This window comes from Musca autumnalis, unplaced genomic scaffold (assembly GCF_047663935.1).
Source record: "Musca autumnalis isolate F117 unplaced genomic scaffold, ASM4766393v1 scaffold_5, whole genome shotgun sequence".
NCBI classification, from domain to species: Eukaryota; Metazoa; Arthropoda; class Insecta; order Diptera; family Muscidae; genus Musca; species Musca autumnalis.
Window position 1 is genome coordinate 177,523,772 of NW_027412088.1, and position 22,777 is coordinate 177,546,548.

Genomic DNA, 22,777 nt, shown 5'->3' on the forward strand with positions numbered 1-22,777 from the left:
GATGACCAACAGGCGTGGATTTTTAAAGACAATTTTTTCAAGGGTCTGATGACCAACAGGCGTGGATTTTTAAAGACAATTTTTTCAAGGGTCTGATGACCAACAGGCGTGGATTTTTAAAGACAATTTTTTCAAGGGTCTGATGACCAACAGGCGTGGATTTTTAAAGACAATTTTTTCAAGGGTCTGATGACCAACAGGCGTGGATTTTTAAAGACAATTTTTTCAAGGGTCTGATGACCAACAGGCGTGGATTTTTAAAGACAATTTATTCAAGGGTCACGTGACAATTTTTTCAAGGGTCACATGACCAACAGCCGTGGATTTTTAAAGACAGTTTTTTTTCAAGGGTCACATGACCAACAGCCGTGGATTTTTAAAGACAGTTTTTTCAAGGGTCACATGACCAACAGCCGTGGATTTTTAAAAACAGTTTTTTCAAGTGTCACATGACCAACAGCCGTGGATTTTTAAAGACAGTTTTTTTCAAGGGTCACATGACCAACAGCCGTGGATTTTTAAAGACAGTTTTTTCAAGGGTCACATGACCAACAGCCGTGGATTTTTAAAGACAGTTTTTTTCAAGGGTCACATGACCAACAGCCGTGGATTTTTAAAGACAGTTTTTTCAAGGGTCACATGACCAACAGCCGTGGATTTTTAAAGACAGTTTTTTCAAGGGTCACATGACCAACAGGCGTGGATTTTGAAATACTGTTTTTTCAAGGGTCACATGGCTTGATGTTATCTTGGCGAAGATTTTACCTGTGTTACTGTTATCATAAAACTAAAATGATTATCTGATATTGAAATAAAACTTTACTCTTGGGGGTTTTCTTATATTCTGTTGTTATGTATTATTATTTCCAGTACCTGCGAATATTTTAGATTTTAAATCTTTTCTCCAATAGTATAGCTTTCGTAAAATTCCACATTTTGCTTATTAAATTCAAATCTCATCAACGAAGAAATTAATTAACAGCTTTAAACAAAATGATTTCATGGTTTTATGCTTTCTTTGTTGTGTAAAGTTAATGTTTTCAATATCAAACAAAAGTAAAAGTTGTAAAAAAACAACAACACCTTCAATAACTTAAATGCAAAAGCGTAAAACACAAAACGTTTAATGGTTTTATAACTTCTTGTTAACAGACTGTAGCAACAACAATTACAATTTCACTTTAAAAAGTATTTTTAGGAAAAACAAATGGAGTAAAAACACAAAAAGATTGGGTTAAAATTGTTAAGTTCGGCCGGACCGAATATTTTATACTCTACACCATAAAATATATATATTCTGAACTGAAATGGAATAATTAGTTTCTTTACAGTCCACAATTTTAGGCGGATGCCCAAATGCCTAAATTAGGTCAGAAAATGTACCTGAAGCGCGGGTTGTATGCGAAATAAATTTGAATATAAATATTTAATTTTTTTAATTAATTAAATTAAGCTCGATTCCAACGATAAATTAATAAAAACCAAGTAAAAAAGTATCAGTCGGCTTTGCCGACAGAGATATACCCTCAGCCCTGTGCGGATTGAAATACTTTTTTTCCAAAAAACGTATGTATTTAGGGGGGTTTTCAAAATGTTGGTCGTATGCACGGACAAAAGTATAGATAGGTTTATAGCTCTCAAATTTGCGCGGATATCTATAGATAGGGCTTTTTTATCACACTAGCATGCGAAAAACACAATATATCTATATTCGGTAATATATTCGGTTCGAGCCCTCCAGCCACTACATATCGTCGGTGTCATGCTTAAGTGTTTCTCAAGAAGTATGGACTTGCCCCTGAAAAACGTTTACTGCCGTAATTGAGGTAGCGAATGCACTTTGCTTCAACAAAAATTAAAGTGATTTGAGAGCAGGTCTTAAAGTGAATTCATCCAGAATTTAGTGTAGGAGGTACCCGAAGAAGTGAACAAATATAGTCCATATTCGTACCTGATCTATTTCTGGTAGATATATTAGGATATGTAAAGTATGGACCAAATTGGTCACGAATTATCGTGCGAACAATTTTTCCGAACATTGTTGAAGGAGTGAACCTATATGGCTTCTCTTCGAACTTAAACTAAGTTTGCACAAAATATTACGAAGGCCACATTTTTGACGAAATCGGCAGGTCCGTTCGAGGGTTATCTTGCGCTCCAACCACTACACACGGTGTCATAGGGTTTTTTTTTGCACCTTTCAGGCTATTTTCCCAGGAAGTATGGACTTGCTCCTGATGAAACTTGAACCGTCGTATGATGGGCAGTGAATACAACTTGATACAACAAAAATCAAAGCGATTCGAGAGCAGGTCCTAAACTGAACGTTTCCATTTGAAAATGGATTATGAAAGAATTTGCAACATTTCCCATATACAGTTTCATACTGGCAAAATGTACCTCATCGAAATAATGGTTTTAGACCCCAAGTATGTTTGGACGAAATGTGTTTCAGACAATTTAGGGTTGATTTAGCAATGTCCGTCCGTCTGTCTATCTGTCTGGATGGAGCGCGTGATAACTCTCGAACGGATCAACCGATTCGGCCCAAAATTTGGCTTTCGTTGTATTTTGTCCAAGCTTAGTTTAAGTTCAAAGATGGGTTATATTGGTCCACTTCTTCCGATACCTCCCCCACAAAAAATTCGGAAATGTTCGGAAAATTTGTGCGCACGATAATTCTTGAAGGAAGTAACCGATTTGGTCCATACTATGCGCATCGTGAAATACCTACCAGACTTAGATGAGGTTCCAATATGGACTCAATCCGTCCCCTCCTTCGGGTACCTCCCACACAAAATTTCGCAAAAGTTCACTTTAAGACTTGATCTCGAATCACTTTGATTTTTGTTGAAGTATGAATGCATAATTACAACAGTAAAAGCTTTTTCAGGCAAGTCCATACTTCTTGAGAAAACAGCCCGAAAGTTGTGAAAAACCCCTATGGCACCATATGTAGTGGCTGGAGAGCTGGAACCGAATACTACGTTCGTCCAAACTTTGGATATTATTCGGATTATTATTCGAAGGTGGTGCTTATAGGTCCCCTCCTTCCGGTACCTCCCCAACAAAAGTTCTAAAATGGTACGCGCGATTTCTCATAGACGTAGCAACCGATGGATCTCTGAATATTGTCGAAACTTAGTTTATGTTTAAATTTGGGCCCTATCTGTCCAATCCTTGTGGTAACACTCACACAAATGTTCAACATTTTTGTATGGTTAAGGGTCAGTTCGAGGATCCTTTGTACATTTTTACCGAAGGATTTCCTAGTGGCCCTGTTTACAGCGATAATTTTCGTTCAACCTGTATGAAAGTCGTAATTAATAAAGTATCGCTATTCCCGTTTCCATCTTGAAGCGATCGGTATATACCTTTAAGGTGAGGAGTTGTGGGTCCAGGCCTCTCTGTGGGGTATTTTTTGTACATTAAACTCGTCGAAGTGTAGCTGTGCAACGAGCTACGTCAAATCTCATTGAGCATTGAATGCCATACTGAACGTCCAGTCCATGGATATTCTTGTACAGTATCAAACATCACGATCTGCCTTGAGGCTTAAGCGTTGTTCCTTAAATGTGTGGCGTTGTTCATATCTTGGACATGCTAGTGTTCTACAGCGGATATGTAGTCAGATTGGACTAAGAGACAGGGGAGATGAGACTGACTACATCTCACCAAGCCTGGACTTTGACATAGCTGAGGTAATAATCCCCGACAGAAGAGAATGGGAACAAGGGAGACCACTTCCCCATAGCCTAGCAATCTTCACCGATGGGTCGAAGATGGAAGAAAGCACGGGATCTGGGGTGTTTTGTGAAGAACTAAATATCAGGAACTCGTATAAGCTTAATGACAATTGTAGTGTTTTTCAGGCAGAAGTTTTTTGCTGTTTGGAAAGCCTTGGAGCTACTAGTGGGACTGACGGACCTTGTAGATAAGATAGTCACTGTTTACATGGACAGCCAGGCTGCTCTAAAAGCGTTAAGGTCATACACTATTAAATCTAGGACTGTTCAAAGTTGTAGGTCTGTCTTAAAAACATCGTAAAAACATGTAACATGTAAGTTGTTAAGCTGTGCTGGGTTCCAGGGCATTGCAATGTTAAGGGAAACGATATAGTTGATGAATTAGCAAGACGAGGCTCCCAATCCTCGAACTTCAGGGTAGAGAATTGTGTCAAACCACCGCTGTGCTTTTTCCTTGACAAGCTCAGTAAGCTCTACGCAGAGAAAAACGTTAAAGTTTGGCATGAAGTACCTGGTTGTAAGGTATCTATGTAAATCTGGTCGGTAATCTCAGGGCGTATAACTGTGTCCCTCCTCTCACTGTGCAAGTCAGAAATCAGAATCGCTGTAGGGGTCATAACTGACATGCAAGTGGGATGACAATAACATTGAGTATTGTAGGTTATGTGAGGATGAAGAGGAGACGGAGACAATCGAGCACCTCCTTTGTCGGTGTCCAAGCCTTTCGACCGAAAGACATAGGCTTTTTGGTGCATTTGTGATTGAATCCCTCACTTACTTTTCCTCCATCGATCCTACAACCTTGTTTACATACTGCAGAAGCCTTAAATGGCTATGGGGCCGGTCAATATAGATTAGAAATAGTCTAGGAAATCTCTTCAATCAATCTATAATCTTATTACTTCCATCTCATATCTCTCTGCTATATTTACTCTCTTTCTATTCCTTCCCTGTCTCTCCACTTTCCATCCTCTCCACTTCTTGCTATCTAAATATAACTTACCTTCATTTCCTTAACGCCAACTGTAATGCAATAGCTCAGAAGTCATCAATCATCATCAGGACAACAACTCACTCAAATCCTTACATCCATAACCATATCTGCAACCAACCATAACTGCAATCACATCCATAACCGCATCTACAACACATCCAACATACAACCATCACCATCTACATATCTACAGCCATCAAATTTCAATATATTCAGGATGATCACGATGGACCTTGAGGTCTCCGAGTGGAGTAGCTGCCATCACAGCAGCTGCACATCCTAAACCAGGGACGCGCTTCTTTAGTATTAATGGAAATATAATATTTGCAAAGACAGTATAGTGAGGGCACCCACTGAGTTGTTTTTGCATTTGCTTCTCTCTCTCTCTCTCTCTCGCACGTACAGTGTATGTATACATAAACAAACGATGAACATCATGTGGTTGTTGCTTTTTTCACCCATGCATACACGCATGCTTTAGTATTGATCGAAATGTTATGGGCGACGCTGTCGTAAACCTACCTTACCCGACCAGAGTTCTAGAGTTATCAATTACACATGATTCCGGATATCTGGAATTTGGCCCGAGTTATTTCGATTCTGAAGCCGGAAAATCTACTATCAATGGATAATCTTACCGCCCGAAGTGCGCTTCCATCTTGCTACCCAACAACATGGTTTCAATAGCTTTGTAGGACATAAAGGCTACGATTGTGTATTGCCTAGATAAGCGGCGATCGCCAGAAAGGACCATTGTGACAACTCTTGATACGATACGTTCGATCATTCCACCCTTCCAAATGATGTTACTCGTTGGCTTTGTAATTACCTTAAATGTAGGTATCCAATCTGTCGTGTCATCCGAGCCATCACACTGTAATTGAAGATCCATATCTCCGATATTTGCGTGAGGACTTGAGGTGCTATTGTGAAGATATCAAAGACGCCATTTCGTCAGACGTCAACCGATTGTCGATATTGAACTGCATGAAAACTGTGCCTCAACAGGTTGTTATCGAAACCATAAGCGTTTATAGATACAATAAAGTCCTAAATCAAAATCCTCTTGCAATTTCGGACAGTGAGAGGCAACTTTTCAGGCAGTTTTCCTCATTTGTTCAATGGCCTAGCAAACCCAACTAATCTACGCCACCCATATATTTGTGGCGGAAACCAATTGAGGTGGCGCAGTTTTTGCCTCCCACAGTTAAGTGCATGTTTTCACTGCAGATAATATATGTGGTCTCTATCACAAACACCTAAAACTATACACTTGAAACGTCTAAAACTTATTTCTACCTTCGATGACCCAACAAGATGACTGGTCAATTAATTTTTTAATGTATACCTAACGCGGAAGCATCCTATAAGGAGCTCACATTGTGTTATTAGGTTTAGGTTTAAGGATGCGCAGCCATCTAGTAGTATAGGTGACTGCTTCACTCGGAGGCCATTGGTCCATTGTGTTCATCCTGTGTAGGTTATTGATGAAGTTTTAAAGATGTGAGGATGTTGATGCGGTATGGTGAGATGAGGATGATGGGATAGAGATGACGAGATGATGGTGAAGTATAGAAGATGATGAGTTGATGTTGTTGTAACAGTTTTTTTTATTATGTTTGTATGTTCGTTCTTCTGTTCAATCTGGCTCTGTGTCTATCTCCAGTTCCAGATGGGTAGGTTTGGCGGGGCAGTTGAAAAGATGTTGTGTGTCGTGCGGGCCCATGCCGCATACTGGGCAGATGTCTTGCACAGCGCGATCGATTTCCGCCCAATAAGAATTTAGGCGACTGCAATATCCCGAGCGTAGTTGAGCCAAAACTACTCTGGTTTGTCGTGGCAGCTGACGCTCCTCAGCTGCGATAGGTGGAGGATGTACTCCGAGTACTTTATTCACACTATAATTGCTTAAGGCCTTGGCGTTCGTGTGAATGTTATTCAAACCTGCTTGATATGCTTGTTGATCTAGGGGTTCTCTCCAGTATCGTTGGACCTTTCCCTCTAGAGCATGGATATCCTTCCTGATCTGCCTGAATGTGTCGGGCCTACCCACAAAATAGTGATTGGGGTGGCTCACACGGTAACATCCAAGCAGGTACTGCAACGAAAGCATCTCATTCCGTTGCTTAACTGGACGAATCTTTGCCTCCTCATGTAGATGGTCCACTGAAGATTTGAGGATGCACCCTCTTGCTCTTCTCAGGGTGGCATTCTGGCAAGTTTAAATCTTTTTCCAATTCGTATCACATAATCTCGGGGACCAAACTGGAGCCGTATAGCTTACCACAGACCGACCTATTGCGTTATATGTGGTCAACAGCGTTTCTTTATCTGCACCCCAAGTGCTGCCGGCCTGGGACTTGACGACCTTGTTCCTACTTTTCAGCTTGTCGCAGATAGCTGTGGTGTGTGCGCACGACGTGAATGTAGTGTCGAATGTGACCCCTAAAATTTTAGGGCAGTTTGTGGTCGGAATATTGGTACCGTCGACCACGACATTCAACTCAAGTCCAAACTGCGCTGTCCATGTGGTGAACAGAGTGGCTGTAGATTTTGTGGCGGAAATCTGCATATTCCTCGAATGGAAAATGGTGGTAAGATCGGTTAAATAGTTGTTCAGTCTCTCACAGATGTCATCAGGATAGGTACCCGACGCCAGGATCGTGCAATCATCCGCATACGTTACGATCTCGATGCCGTCTGGAGGGGCGGAATAGAGGAGAGGTAAAGGTTAAACAGTTCCGGAGATATCACCCCACCTTGGGGGACTCCCTGTTTCACTCTACGGGGTTTGGACTTCTTATTCCTGAATTCCACGTACGACTGGCGTCCACACATATAGTTGACTATCCAACGTTTCAAGCTTGGCAGGAGGGTTGTCTGATCAATGTCCTCAAACAGCGTGGAGTGCCTGACTGTATCAAAGGCTTTTGATAAGTCAAGCGCCACCATCACTGTTCTATCGCACGGTCGTCTCTGGTTGAGTCCTTGACAGATATATGTGGTAATGGCGTGCAGCGCTGTTGTCGTGCTGTGCTGCTTACAGAATCTATGCTGATGATCGGCAACTTGATAGCTATTTCTGATACTGGGGAGGAGTAAAGGCCTGGGTACATAAGCTGCCTTGCCTGGTTGCCTTGCTTTTCTGCTTCATTTCTGACATAATACAAATAAAAGAATAAAGGAGGCCGAGCAAATTTCGAACTGGGTTGCCCTTTTCTTTTTTATTCTTTTATCAGAAGCAAGCAAGGTAGCCAGGCGAGGCAGCTTATGTACGCAGGCCTTAAGGGCCTGGGTACAAAAGCTGCCTCGCCTGGTTGCCTTGCTTTCCTGCTTCATTTCTGACATAACATAAAATAAAAGAATAAAGAAGGCCGAGCCAATTTCGAACTAGGTTGCCCTTTTCTTCTTTATTCTTTAATTTTTTTTATATCAGAAATGAAGCAGGAAAGCAAGGCAACCAGGCGAGGCAGCTTATGTATCCAGGCCTTAAGACCTCAAGTGTCTTTGCTACGGGCGACAAAAGCGAAATCGGGCTGTACGATTCACTTTTGCTGGCATCCTTGCCTGTCTTCCGGGAGCCAGACTTCGGGAACAACGAGGTTGGCTAGCGACAAGTTGAGAACTTTAGTGAGATACTCCAATCCCGGCTCATCCAGCTGCTTCAGCATTATCATGGAGATTCCATCAGGGCCCAACGCTTTGGATGATTTAGCGTTTCTGATGGCATTGAATTTTCATCCTCAGCAGGAAGAGATCTGATGCGACGTAGTACTCTTCTCTTCGCCCTGTCATTCTCGGGGTGCTCGACAAACTGTCGATTGAAATTACTTGCGCACCTCTTCGGGTCAGTCAACGTAACGTCGCCGAACGTGACTGAGGTCCTATCTTCCTTTCTTCCAGGGTTCGAGGGTGACTTAACCGTTGCCCACAATTCACCTATACCGGCTCCAATGTTGCAGCTCTTCAGATGATTTAACCATTTGTTCCGCTTATGCTCGCCAACCAGCCTGTTAACTTCCAGAGTCAGCTCCCTTACTCTGGGGTCATTGGGGTTGGCACGACGAAGCTCATCACGCTCATTTGCTGCCTCTGCAGGAAAGTTTGGTCTTAATTCGGGTATTCGATCAGCAGGGATATGGCGAGCGGCTGCAGCAGTGATAAGCTACCCGAACATCAGAAGGATTGGGCAATTCTCTGAAGCGGAGATTGGTGAACTCTCTGAAACTCGGCGGGGTTCAGAGGTGATGAAGTCGGTTGGTCTGCTTATGGAGACAATTATGGGGATATGGTCTGATCCAAGGGAAATGGCGGGTTGCCAGGTAACGTCATTTGTCAGACCAGGTGACACGATTGTTATGCCTGGCGAACTGTGACGCTCTCCTCTAATTCTCATTGACCGTGCAAAACGTAGAGCTATCAATCTGCTCTGCCAGCGCTGTACCTCTCTGGTCGTTTCCAAGGGCCGAATGCCACATCTCATGATGCGCATTAAAGTCCCCCAGGACCAGTCGATTATGACCTACCAAGAGCGGGCTAAAAAAAAAAAAAAAAAAACATTGTTCCACAACATCCCATACGGGACAAGGGAGACTTCTCTCATATCAATGAGTGCACCCCGATTCATATTTAGCTCAATGATATGGGACCTACTGTTTATCGCCGAGTCCGAACGGCGTGTCTTAAGACACCACTTATGGAGAAGTTTTTCAAGGCTGAAATACTCATGAAATGTCGCCAACATTACTGAGGGGTATTTTGCCACCGTTGAAAAATGTTTGATGTTGCTTGGCCGGGGAATCGAACCCCCGACCTTCTGTGTGCAAGGCGGGCGTGCATACCATTGCACCACGGTGGCACCCAAGAGCGGGCTAATGTCAGGCCTATAATCTGAGATACAGCTATTTCTCGGCGGGATGTATTCGTTCAGCAACTCTATCTCGGTAGTTTCACACCTGACTGCTACCCCCATACATTCCATGTACGGGTCATTAGAGCCAGGCTCAAGCGAGGTAGGTCTGTATTGGACAGACTGGTGCAATAGGAAAGCTAATCCCCCACCTCCACTACTGGCGCGATATTTCCTTAGCACATTGTAACCATCACAATGTTCTAAGCTGTGGTTGTCGTTCAGCTTGGTTTCTTGCACCACCGCGACCTTGATGCTCTTCCGACTCATGAAATCTACTATTTCCTCGATCTTACCTCGGAGTCCATTGCAATTAAATTGCATTCTCTGGGATTGGGACAACAACGGCTGTTAAAGGCTGCTTGTGCTGTTGTTGTCGAGGGGACTGCGGAGGAGTTTCGTAGTCAGACGACGATGGAGTTTCGTAATCCGACGACGACTCACTGGGGACTGTGTTCACGCAGCATGCAGCAACATAGTCCCTGTCGTAGTCACTCACGTGGAAAAGTCCAGAGCAACCCCTTAGATGCACCCACTCCTAACATCTATTGCATCTCACCGAAGGTTGGATGTGGGTGAAGATGCGGATGTGACAAACTGAGCACAGATATATTGGTCCTGGGTTTTCCTCCGTCCCGGCACGGACCAAAAGAATTCGGAGCAGGCATACTGGAATATGCTGCTCCCAACACAGAAAAACGAAACAAATACAAACATTTGTACACTGAGACACCTACAAAGCAGATGTTCGACAGTCTCTATCTCCTCCGCATCTTCACATAGTCTGCAGTAGTCAATGCCACTGTCGTCCCATTTTGAAGTTAGAGATTTCACTCTACAGTGACCTGTTATAAGTCCCACTGCGATTTTCATCCCTAACTTATAGCCATCATTGATGTGCCCCCTCATTGAAGATCTCCTAAAGTTTGCCGATGTAGTAGCACATGATAAGTCGATAGACCTAGAGCCACCTCGAGCTAGTTCATCTGCTACCTCGTTTCCCATAATATTGCTGTGACCCGAAACCCAATATAGCTTTACGATATCGTGTATATCCTGCAGAGCTTTCCTGCAATAAAGAATAGCTCTTGAATTCATGGCCCATAACTTGAGAGCATTGAGGGCCGCTTGACTATCGACATATATAGTCACCGGTCCTGAAAGACTGCCTTCAAGCCCTTTCACCAATTTAGCTGCTTTCCTGATAGCAAGAATCTCTGCCTGAAAAAACACTACAATTATCGTTGAGCTTGTATGAGTTTTTAATTAGTGGATTCTCACAGTAGACGCCAGCGACATTACCTTCTTCCATCTTAGACCCTTCTGTATATATTATATAGTGTCGAAAGTGTGAACCACGCCAACACCCTGACTCCCGGAGTCTAAAATCAGTTCTCGCCGCCTGAAACTGGATTAGGATATCCAAAGGTTGGAAATCCAGGATGACGTTTAAAGCAGTTTGAGAAGTGCTCTTAATCGATCCGGTAATCAGCAGCGACGCGGTTCTTTGTACACTTGATAATTTGTAGAGTAACGCTTTGTTCCCAAGAGCTTGACACCAGACCAGTCCACAACATTGTGTTATTGTGTGAGTGCATGTTTAACTGGGAGAACACGTGCGTAGTTTTGTGCCACAATGATCCAAAGCATCTATCGGGAAAAGGGACAAATGTACCCTTAAACGAGAGAGAGAGAGAGAGAGAGAGAGAGAGTGTGTCTTTCTCCACGCACACAATTCAAATAACTGAAAAATCATGCACTCACACGATAAAAGCTGGCTAAAGTATGCAACAAAAATATGGTGCTGATACTTGATCTAAAACATGCTAATATGCCTAAAAATATGCACCTCACATTTTGATTAGTGCTGGATTTATTGAGAAAAATAATTTAATAATGAATTCTTCCCCCTACTTTCAGATATTCAACCCCCAACCACGCCATTGCAGTTAACCACAAGAATTAAAGCCATTGAACTGTGAAATTAAATTTACTTGGAAATGCATTGCAAGTCATAACTTAGGAGGCCTACATAATCAACTCCAAGGAATTCTGGTTACAAAAAAACACACAACAACAACTCCAGCTAACTTCCCAAACAAATGCATTCCACAAATTTCTAAGGCAACTTCCACAGGCCGAAAGGAAGCGAAGCTAGCATATTAGCCAAGTTAGGCAGCAGACTGGACATGCAATGACCTAAGGAAAACAAAAACAAACCAAAAAAAAAAAAAACAACAACTTGCAAAGTGAAATTAGGACAACTACGAATAAGACGCTAAAAAGGAAAATACAAAAAAAAAATTCTCACAACTTGACCACCATGAAGGACTTTGGCTTGTTGAGCCTACGAACGGGTATTATTAGTATGCATTGAACTTTGGTAACCTCAACAACACTAGACGGTGGTTTTGTGAAGAAATTAGAGCTAAAGCGAACAAAAAAGCTTTGAGGCCAAAGAGAGTGGAAAGAGAGAGAGAGAGAAAGATTACAACTTTTTAGACAAACAAAAGAAAACCTTGGAAATCGATAATGGTAAACATTGCCGCCCATGTGTTTAGAAGACAAATACCGGCCGTCAGCAGCAGCAACAAAAGCCACAATAGCAACAACAACAACACCAACGACTACATTGCTAGTTTCGAATGAAATATTTGACACCATTCAAGGAAATTGTGGAACCAAAAATATTTACCAAATATTTGCCTTAGGAATATGTAGCCAAGGTGGGTTTGGAGATTATTTTTTTTAATTTCAAAAATAATTTTTTTTTTCATTGCAGCTCCTCCTTCCCTTAGCTGTTGTAGCAGTACCCACCAGGTCCATGCATAAACTTCCCATATCCACAGCTAACCGAATAGCTTAATATGAACCCATCATCTTCATCATCATTCTCCTCACCACAACCTTTGTTCAATAATAACTCCAGACCACCATCGCACAGTAGTTCTACGGGTTCAAAGCGTGAAACACCTTCCATAATACCTTTGGACTATAACTATCAAGTCATGCCACCATCATCGTTGAGGCCTCAGACGGGACGTTTTACCGCCGGCCACATTCCATCACGTTCTTCCACGCGACAAAGTAGCAATCCCGAGGTTGATGTGGATACCGAAATTGAGGCGGGGTTTAATTCCTTGTTTGGTGATCCTATACCCCCGCCGCCACCTGATGATTTTTTGTCCAGTGGTTTGGTTTCGCCGGCCTTTTTGCGGCCCACTTCGGTGGAATTGACCTCAGATGAGGATCAACTACTGCTGGAAGCAAATTTGCCTCAGCGCCTTTTTCCCCAGGTACCCTATACCAGCCTTAGGGGTAGGAGGTTTTCAAATATTTCCACCCCTTCACCCAGAAATTTTGAGGTTTTACCCTCAGCCATACCACGGCTGAAACCTCCTGATATACAAATTTTGCCCAACTCTAGTGGCGAGTCTTCCTCGGGTAAACAAAATTCTCCGAATTATATGCTACTGACACCCAGTGAAATGTTGAGAAGCTCCAGTGGTTATGAGCCAGCCACAGGTGGCCAGGATGTCATGGAACTTAAGGAGACCTATACCATAAGTGATAATCGTTCCCTAAGGGAGTATAGTGAGGCAACCACCACCAGGAAATCCACCAGCGGCTCAAGGGAGGAGGTGCAGCAGCAGCAGGATATACACTCTTTAAGGTAAGGGTTGTGAACTTCCCAAGGTCCTCTTGATTTGGTAAGATTTTTTTCTCTCCATCACAGCTCTCCCAAAGACGTTGAGATGCCCCGCCAGTTCTCCAATGAATCCTATTCCAGTGGAGAATGGTTTCGCCAGGCAAGCCTTGAGTATCCGGAATTCAATAAAATGCCCACCCTTAGGCCCAGCTCGAAAAATGTCATGTCCATTAAGCGTGATGAAATGCCTCTCAGTTCACCCGTGGCAGCCATGATCAATGATTCGAATGGTTCGAGTAGTGGTGCCGAGGAAAGGCTTATGTCAAGTACCCAAGTTTTGGCCGAGCCCACGGTATCCCTGGACGGCTTAAGGCCTCCAGATAGGCCACCCAGCCCCTCACCATCTTGCCTGAGATCTCTGGAAGAATCACCCTCTCTAGTACTGACACCCCGAGAATACATTAAACAGAGGCGAAAAAGTGTATTTGGCTCACAGCTCAGTGAGAGCCTGGATGATGAGGAGTTGCCACTGTCTCTCATGGGAGAAATTGTAGATGATGAGGGTTCACCTTTGCCACCATTACCGCCGCCACCCATACCGCCGCAACCACAACTCCTGGCCCAGGATTTGGTGGAGCCTCAGACACCGCTACAGAGAGAGCGATCACCTGTGATATTGAAAGACTCCATAACCACGGGAGGAGATTATAGGTAAGCTCAGCGAACTCTCTCTCTCTCTCTCTCTTCCTCTCTATAAATCTGTTTCCTTCTTCTAGGGTTGAACAATCCCGCCTACACAAAAAGACCTCCTTTACCATACTCAATGAGAAATCGCTACCGTCTTCCCAAGCCCAAAGTCCTCGCTATCAGAGGACCAGAGAGCTCAGCTCTCCCTCCTTGATACCCTCCAGATCTTCAACACACGCGCCACCACCCCTTCGGTCTCACATGCAGCGCAAGTCACTATCCTCCACCCAGCTTAAGCTGCCTCAGCTAATGCCACCCCTGGCGGAGATGTCTGTGGAGGATTCTCCACGACCCTCAGTGCAATTTGACATGAGCGGTAGATATAGTCCCAGTAAACTGCCAACCCAAAAGGGTATTTTACATCAACGAGAAGCGCAGAATAAAGCATCGAAAGCACCCACAGGCAAGAGCCGCCCCTCCTCCCAACAACCCGAAACTCTGGACCAAATTTCCAAAACCAAAGCCCACATGAAAAGCATGGAAGCTTTGCCCATGATCACCGATCCCTATCGCACCTCAATACCAAGACTGAATCGTTCTGCCCTAGATTTAAGACCAGAAAAGGCTGTATTTCCTCCGGGAGCCCTGCCAAGGCCCATTAAACCCAACCCAAATCCCACACGTAAACAAAAGGGCCTACTCAAGGTCCTCAATCATGAAGAGATTCTGGCTCGCATACCCTCCAAATCAAATTGGGCCAGCATGGAAGATTTGTCTATGGAAACAGGGAAGGGAAAGCCCCTACTCTCTCCCCTGCATGATGGCAAGACGAGAAGGCGTTCAAGTTCTACCTCGCCCTCAAGGCGTAGTTCAACACAAACCACCTCGGATAGAAGGAGTTCGAATCTCAGTTCGGTAACCACTTCCGATTTTAGTTTTAGACGTCCATCACTAAGTGGACCAGGTGGCGACAAACCCAAAGCCTCTTCCACACCCCAAACCCCCAAGAGAAGAAAATCCGTCTTTCAATTGCCAAGCCCGGGGGCGAGAAGAAAATCTTCCTCCAGCTCTAGTGTGGCCATAACCACCACGGGTAGGCCCTTGCGCACAAAGATTGCCAAACCCACACCCCTATCGCCCATTATTGGTACACCCAACAAGGACAGCAGTTCGGCCCAAAGTCCCAGCCATGGAATGCGTCCACCAGCACCACCGGCGCCAGCTTCGGATAGTTTATCGGATACAAATTCTCGTCGGGATTCATTGTCAAAAATCCCCATAAGAAGTCAAACAAATTCCAGGGCAAGTTCTAGGTTGGAGATGCATGAATCAAGGGCGGGATCAAGAATAGGATCAAGGGCGGGGTCACCCATGAAGGAGGATGGCGAGGGAATGCCTGGAATGATGCCTGGCAGTCGTTCAGGTTCTAGGGCATCACAGTATGGTGGCGCCCAACCTGGTTCCCGCGTAACTTCCAGGACCCACTCAAGGGCAGAGGACAGGCAAGACATCCGCATGGATTCAAGAGCCCACTCAAGAGCAGAGGAAAGTCCAGACACGAGAATGGATTCAAGATCCCATTCCAGAGCAGAAGAAAGACTAGACTCCAGAATCGATTCCCGAAGCCATTCAAGAGCCGAAGAAAGTCTGGAATACAGAATGGCCTCAAGATCCCACTCCAGAGCCGAAGACAGAGTAGATTCCAGAATGGATTCACGAACGCATTCAAGAGCCGAGGAAAGATCGCACTCCAGGGGTGAATCTAGAACTGCATCTCGAGCAGGCGAAAGGCTGCAATCAAGGATGGAATCTAGAACAGGCTCCCGTGCCGGATCAAGATCAACATCAAGAGCAGGATCAAGAGTAGGATCCAGGGCTTATTCCAGGGCAGGTTCACGCGCACCATCTCGGGCAGAATTACGTTCACATTCACGCTCCGGCTCACGGGCCGCCTCACGCAATGAATCTAGGGCCGGCTCACGTTCCACCTCAAGGGCTTCAACCCGACCCATATCCTTACCCGGATCTCGGCCACAGTCACGCATGGAATTGGCCAAGGAAATTGCCAATTCACGGTCTAATTCGCGACTAAGTATGCACTCGGTGGCCAGAGGTGGCAGTACCTCTCCTGAGGGACGGAGGAAATCTCCCAGCAAATCTCCGGCAAGTGGACGAAGAAAATCCATATCCATAAGCCCCAAACGTTCCACATCAAGACAATCGGCAGCTCGACGAAGTTCCATTAGTCCACGAAGTGGCAAATCAAAAAGCCGTTCGCGCAGTCGTAGTAAATCACGGGCAAGTCCTGATCGCAATTCTCGTTCCCGCATACCAGTTAGCCATAAAGATGATCGTTCGCAGTCCAGGGGACAGTCTGTGGCCCGCAAACCACCACTGCCAAAAACGGATATACGCAGAACGTCTTCGACGAAAGCGAAAGCCAGCGCTAAACAGCAGACAAGTGCCAAAAAGACACCCTCAATGGGGCGTAGAGCAGAAGCCTCAGCTCGCCCGACTCCTTCAGCTGCGAGAAAACAAGGAGAGGCCAGGAAAAAAGAAACTTCTCAAATTAAAAAACCTGCCAGTAAACCCGGCATTCCCAAAAGAGAACCCTCCAATTTGTCCAAGAAACCTGCTGCAGGCACAACTCAACCCAAGAAAAGAGAACCATCCTCACTGAACTTAAAAAAGAAAGCTGGGGATTCCAAAACTCCCACTCCCGGGACCAAAAAAGGCGAAACAAATGGCAAGAAACTGACAGGTACACAAGCCGCCGCAGCAGCTGCAGCTTCAACTAAAACTGAAACGTCTTCCTCATCAACGGCGGGTAAGCCCTCCAAAAGTGATATGACCTCAACATTTGTGGTCCAAAAGAATGGAGAACCCAGTACAGCAACTGCCACAGCCACAGCAGCCGTGGCTGCAGCTGATGTGGCAACGCTGTCCGCTTTGAAACGCCAACCCTCAAATATGTCTTTGATGCGTGTAAGTTCCAAAATAAGTCTACTCGGTAAGAAACGTTCCGATAGTAATCTGAGCAGGAAAAACCTAGACTTGGTTGTTCCCGAAAAGCCTGGTGGCAAGGGCACGGATAAGCGAGGTAAGTAAAGCCCAAAGATACGGAAATTCTTCTTAAAATAAATAAATCCCTGACATTTCTTGCAGCCCCATCGCCCACCAAACAGCTGGTGGATGAAACAGGGGCTCCACTACCGGCTGCTGCCATACTTGAAAAATCACAAAAAACTCTGGAGAATATCCAAAAAACCGTCACCGAGGCCACAGAGGAAATTCAAAAGACCATCCACGAGAATCTCAGTGATTTGAAGAGCTTTGAACAAGATATGGGCCTGACGTCGGATAGTGGAGCCTCACCCACGCCCAGCATTACAACAGTGGTGGAAAAGAAACCTGCAGGTGCCAAGGCAACTGGAGAATCTGTATCACGTTTGGGTACAGCAGAAGATCCCAATGCCCCAGGCGGAGGAGGAGGAGGACAAAAATCACCAATGCCTCCCACGCAACCCATAGAAGCTTCAGTTTCCGTACTAAATGCTGATGGTTCACAGATGACACCCACCACAATGTCGGGCGGTGGTGTTGGCAGTGCTGACTCGTCTTCACACCATGCTGATATTTCTACAGCCTCTACAGCGGCAGCTGCCACAGCAGCAGGAACATCGGAAAGGGTTAGTGAACGAAGTGCTATTTCTGTAATGCCAGAAGTTGAATGTGAAAGTGCAAATTTGCAGAGTTACGATGTGATTTCTGGTGAGGCGGATGCCAAACTGATGTCCTCCGCCATGGATGCGGGTGCCATGAAAAAGCCAACAAGTGATGGTGGTGCTGACAGTGCAGCGGATGATGACTTTGAAACGCAAGCCAAGCGAAGATCTCCAGATGGCCAGGGTGGTTCCCATGGTGGCAGTGGAAAGGGGTAAGTGCTAGGATTTAAGATAAAAGAATAATGTAGGGTAATTTTGGAATTTAGTAAGCCCTACCAGAAGAAAAATTCTGGTAAGCCAATTTTCCGCAATTCCATGAAGAAGAATTCTATAACCGAACCAATTGTCAATCGATTTAAAAGAAATGCTGGTATTTTGGAATCTTTGAAAGGCATCAAATTGGGCGCCATCATATTATGAAACCCTATAACGTGGCAAGTCTTCTTTAGACATCGAAGATCTCTTCAGGTCATCTATATAAAACAAATGACCCCTTGAGGTGTTCTATAGGCAACAGAAGACTTTTTGAGATTTTTTTAAGGAAACAGAAGACCTCTTGTCTATAGAAGACTTCAAGGGGTCTTCAGTTGTCTATAGAAGGTTTCCTGATGTCTTCTATAGACAATCGAAGACCTATTGTGATCTTCTACAGATAACAGCCATCAGAATACCTCTTAATACCTTCTATAGGAAAGATAATACCTCCTAAACACAACTTAAAGTTTTCGATTGACAGTCACTTGAGGTCACAAAAGACGTCTTGAGATCATCTGTAGGCAACGAAAGACCTCTGTAGACCTTTTGAGGCCTTTTATAGACAACAGAAGACCTCTTGTGGTCTACTTTATACAACAGGATGCATCCTGAGGTCTTTTATAGACAACATAAACCTTTTGAGGTCTTCTGTTGTCTATAGAAGACATCAGGAAGCCTCCTATAGACAACTGAAGACCCCTTGAAGTCTTCTATAGACAATCGAAGTCTTCTTCAGGTCTGGTGTAGACAACAGAGGATCTCTTGAAATCTTCCGTAGACAAAGAAGACCTTTTGAGGCCTTAAATTCATATATGGACATCAGAAAACGTTTTGAAGTTTTCTATAGACGAAAGGTAACTTCTTGAAGTATTCTATAGACAACTGAAGACATCTTATTCAATCGGAGACCTCGTCAGGTCATCACAACAGAAGACATCTTGAGATCTTTTAAAGGCAACATCTCTACAAAGGCAACAGAAGACTTCCTCAGGTCATATATGTACAAGAGAAGACCTCTTGAAAACTGTTGTAGATAATAGAGGACCTCTTTAAATCTTCTATGGACCTCAGAAAATGTTTTAAAGTCTGCTATAGACAACTGAGGACCTCTTGCAGTATTCTATAGAAAATCTAAGACCTCTTTAGGTCATCTATATACAATAGAAGACCTCTTGAGGTGGTCTGAAGGCAAAAGAAGACTTCTTGAGGTACATTATAAGCCACAGAAGGCCTCTTACGGCCTTTTAAAGGCAACAGAGGGCCTCTATAGACAATTTCTGGTGAAAATATTTGCAATACGAAGACTTCGCCAGGTCATCTATATGCAAGAGAAGACCTCTTGAAATCTGGTGTAGATAATAAAGGACCTCTTGAAATTTTCTATGGACCTCAGAAAATGTTTTGAAATCTTCTATAGACAACAACACAGAAGGCCTCTTAAGGCCTTTTAAAGGCAACAGAGGGCCTCTTGAAAATATTTGCAATACGAAGACTTCACCAGGTCATCTACATGCAAGAGAAGACCTCTTGAAATCTGGTGTAGATAATAGAGGACCTGTTGAAATCTTCTATGGACCTCAGAAAATGTTTTGAAATCTTCTATAGACAACTGAGGACCTCTTGAAGTATTCTACAAAAAAATCGAAAACCTCTTCAGGTCATCTATATACATGAGAAGACCTCTTGAAATCTGGTATAGATAATAGGGGACCTCTTGAAATCATCTATGGACCTCAGAAAATGTTTTGAAGTCTTCTATAGACAACTGAGGACCTCTTGAAGTATTCTATAAAGAATCAAAGACCTGTTCAGGTCATCGGTATACAAGAGAAGACATGTTCAGGTCATCAGTATACAAGAGAAGACATCTTGAGGTGTTCTGTAGATAATAGAAGACTTCTTGAAGTCTATTATAAGCTACAGAAGGCCTCTTAAGGCCATAACTGGAACAAAATTAAGTCTTCTATAGCAAATTTCTGGTGAAAATATTTACAATAGTGGCATGCACAAACGACTTAAATATTCTGTGAAATCTGACCCCAAGAATGTGGTGGGGATAAATCTACCATCGACGTGGCTATTCAGCGGTACCTTCACCTCAGTGTGACCGCATATTCCTCACGCGGATGAAGGCTATCAAAGTAAGTAATCGTTTAAATTGGCATTTAGCCGTCGTCAAGATCCTACAATCATCCGCATACATAACGATCTCTATGCCGTGTTGTGGGGGTAGAATGTAAGAAACTTAAACAGTTAAGTAGATATCACTTCGCCTTGGGCAACTCCCTATTTCACTTTTCGAATATTTGACTCTTTTTTCCTGAATTTCACAATTGATTGTTATCCAATGGTTCGTTAGCGGTGTGCCACCAACAATGTTTTTTTTTGCACGGACAGTTCTCGTTAAGTTGTCGACTGATATGTGTAGAGATGCCGTGAAGTGCTCTTGTTGTTGCACTGTGTTCCTTGCGATATTCATGCTGATTATCGCCAACTATATGGCAATTTCTTACTTTGGGGAGGAGTAAAACCTCAAGGGTCTTTATTACGGGTTACAAAAGATGTGCGTACGATTCACCATTGTTGGAATTCTGGCCTGGATTTAGTAGGTTAGGTTAGGTTAGGTTAGAGGATGTGCAGCCACTAAATGTGACTGCGCCACTCGGAGACCTTATGGTCCATTGTGATCATCCTTTAGAAAAGGTGGAGAGAAATAAAAATAGATAAGAGAGATAGAATTGAATTAATAGGATGGATAGATAAATAGGAATAAGAAGTATTAAAAGAGCTAGGAAACAGATAAGAAGACGAGGTAGGCAGAATAATCGAAAAGACAAAGACGTTACGCGTTTAGGTTGCGCTGTCCCAGCCACTTTAGATTCTTAACGATGTTGCAGATTACAGTAGGTTCCACAGTTGAGTAGAAGGTTAGAGACGGCGGAAAACGAACACCCACTAGTCTGTGTCGTCTACGAGCCAGAGCTGGACAACGACACAGGAGGTGTTCGATCGACTCCGACTCCTCCTCGTCCTCACAGAGTCTGCAGTAGTCATTAACATCCCTATCCCATTTAATGGTAAAGGCCCTGACATAGCAGTGTCCAGTGATGACTCCCGTCGTTACCTTCACTTCCGCTTTGCTCAGGTTCAACAACGAATTCGTTCTTTTGGCTGACAGAGACGGCCATATGGATCTTGCCACAATGCACCTAGGTTCATTGCGCCACAATTCACTGGCTCTTTCGTCAGAGAACGCTTCGACTTTTTGGAAAAAGTGACAGATGGGTGGTTTGATAGAGTCAGTGATAGCTAGATCAGCGGACTGTGATCCTCGTCTAGCTAATTCATCTGCTTTTTCATTACCCTGGTAGTCACGATGTCCAGGTACCCAACATAGCCGAAAGCCGTTAGTTAGCGCATCCAGAGCTGCTCTACACTTGAGGACGACGTCGGATTTGATGTTACAGGATTTGATGGCTTTAAGAGCCGCTTGACTATCCACATAGATAGTCACCGGTTCAAAGATTTCTGCATCCAGATCTTTAATCAATTCCGCCGCCTTCCAAATCGCGAAGATTTCAGCCTGGAACACACTACAGTTGCTGTCTAGCCTGTATGTGCGTTCAAGTGATAGACTTTCACAGTAGACACCGGCACCAGTACCTTCCTCCATCTTGGAGCCGTCTGTATATATAGCCAGACCGCCCAGAGGGGGGTTACTGCGGTTCCAGTCGTCTCTACTAGGTATAATGACTTCTATATCGTCAAATCTTAAGACTGGTGATATATAGTCACTTATTTTGCCACAATGGTTCACAAAAATACCTGATTCATTCAGGATACACCCATGCCCATAGGTACGACCACGCCAAAGACCCTGTTCATGAAGCCGCAGGGCACTCCTGGTTGCCTGACACTTAATGCTGATACTCAATGGTCTTAAGTTCAGCATTGCGTTCAGTGCCCTTATCGAGCTTAGTGGATGTTGACTTTTGAAACAATGAGTGCCACCAAACGAGAGAACCATAGGATAGGATGGGTCTAACCACTGTATTATACAGCCAGTGTATAATCGAAGGAGTTAGTCCCCAGCTTTTCCCAATGGAGTTCTTACATGAATAAAGTGCAATCATTCCCTTCTTCGCCCGCTCCTCAGCATTCCTATCCCATCGCAATTGACAGTCAAGGATTGTGCCAAGGTACTTTGCTTCGGGGGAGAGTTGGAGCTGCACCCCATCCAGTGTTGGTGGAACAAAGGCGCCGAGCTTACGCTTCCTTGTGAACATTACCAGTTCCGTCTTCGTTGGGTTAACCCCAAGGCCATTAGCCTTGGCCCAGCGTGATAGAGTTGATAGTGCTCCTTGCATAAGCTCCGAAATGGTTGACGGAAATTTACCGGAAATCAGCAGTACCACGTCATCGGCATAAGCAACAACTTTGATACCTTGATTGTCCAGCTCCATCAAAATATTGTTTATAACAAGGAGCCACAGTAATGGCGAGAGCACACCTCCTTGAGGGGTGCCTCTAGTCACTGTTTTCCTTATTTTTATCTCCCCAATGCTAGAATTTATAATCCTGCTTTGAAGCATATTATTAATCCAGCACGTTAGGGGTTCAGGTGCATTAACTTTCTTCAGTGAGAGATTAATGGACTCAAGTTTTACATTGTTAAAAGCTCCTTCTATGTCTAGAAAGGCAGCCAAGGTAAAGTTTGAGTCTTCCATGTTTTTCTCAATGAAGCCGACCACCTCATGCAAGGCAGACTCAACAGATTTACCTTTAACATAGGCGTGCTGTGAGTTGCTTATA

The 22,777-nt window shown here is 44.1% G+C and overlaps 1 protein-coding gene across 6 annotated transcripts in view; it reads left to right on the forward strand.

Annotated features, from left to right (window-relative positions):
- The window catches only part of stum (mechanosensory transduction mediator stumble), a 211,910-nt gene that overhangs the window by 42,372 nt on the left and 146,761 nt on the right, over window positions 1–22,777 (forward strand). For all 6 annotated transcript variants that reach the window (XM_073989280.1, XM_073989281.1, XM_073989282.1 and 3 more), the window contains 6 exons: window positions 11,570–12,375; window positions 12,432–13,322; window positions 13,386–14,009; window positions 14,075–17,085; window positions 17,151–17,674; window positions 17,738–17,922. In XM_073989280.1, the coding sequence (XP_073845381.1) occupies window positions 12,517–13,322; window positions 13,386–14,009; window positions 14,075–17,085; window positions 17,151–17,674; window positions 17,738–17,922 (5,150 nt within the window). In that variant the 5' untranslated portion in view covers window positions 11,570–12,375; window positions 12,432–12,516. The remainder of the gene's footprint in view (window positions 1–11,569; window positions 12,376–12,431; window positions 13,323–13,385; window positions 14,010–14,074; window positions 17,086–17,150; window positions 17,675–17,737; window positions 17,923–22,777) is intronic.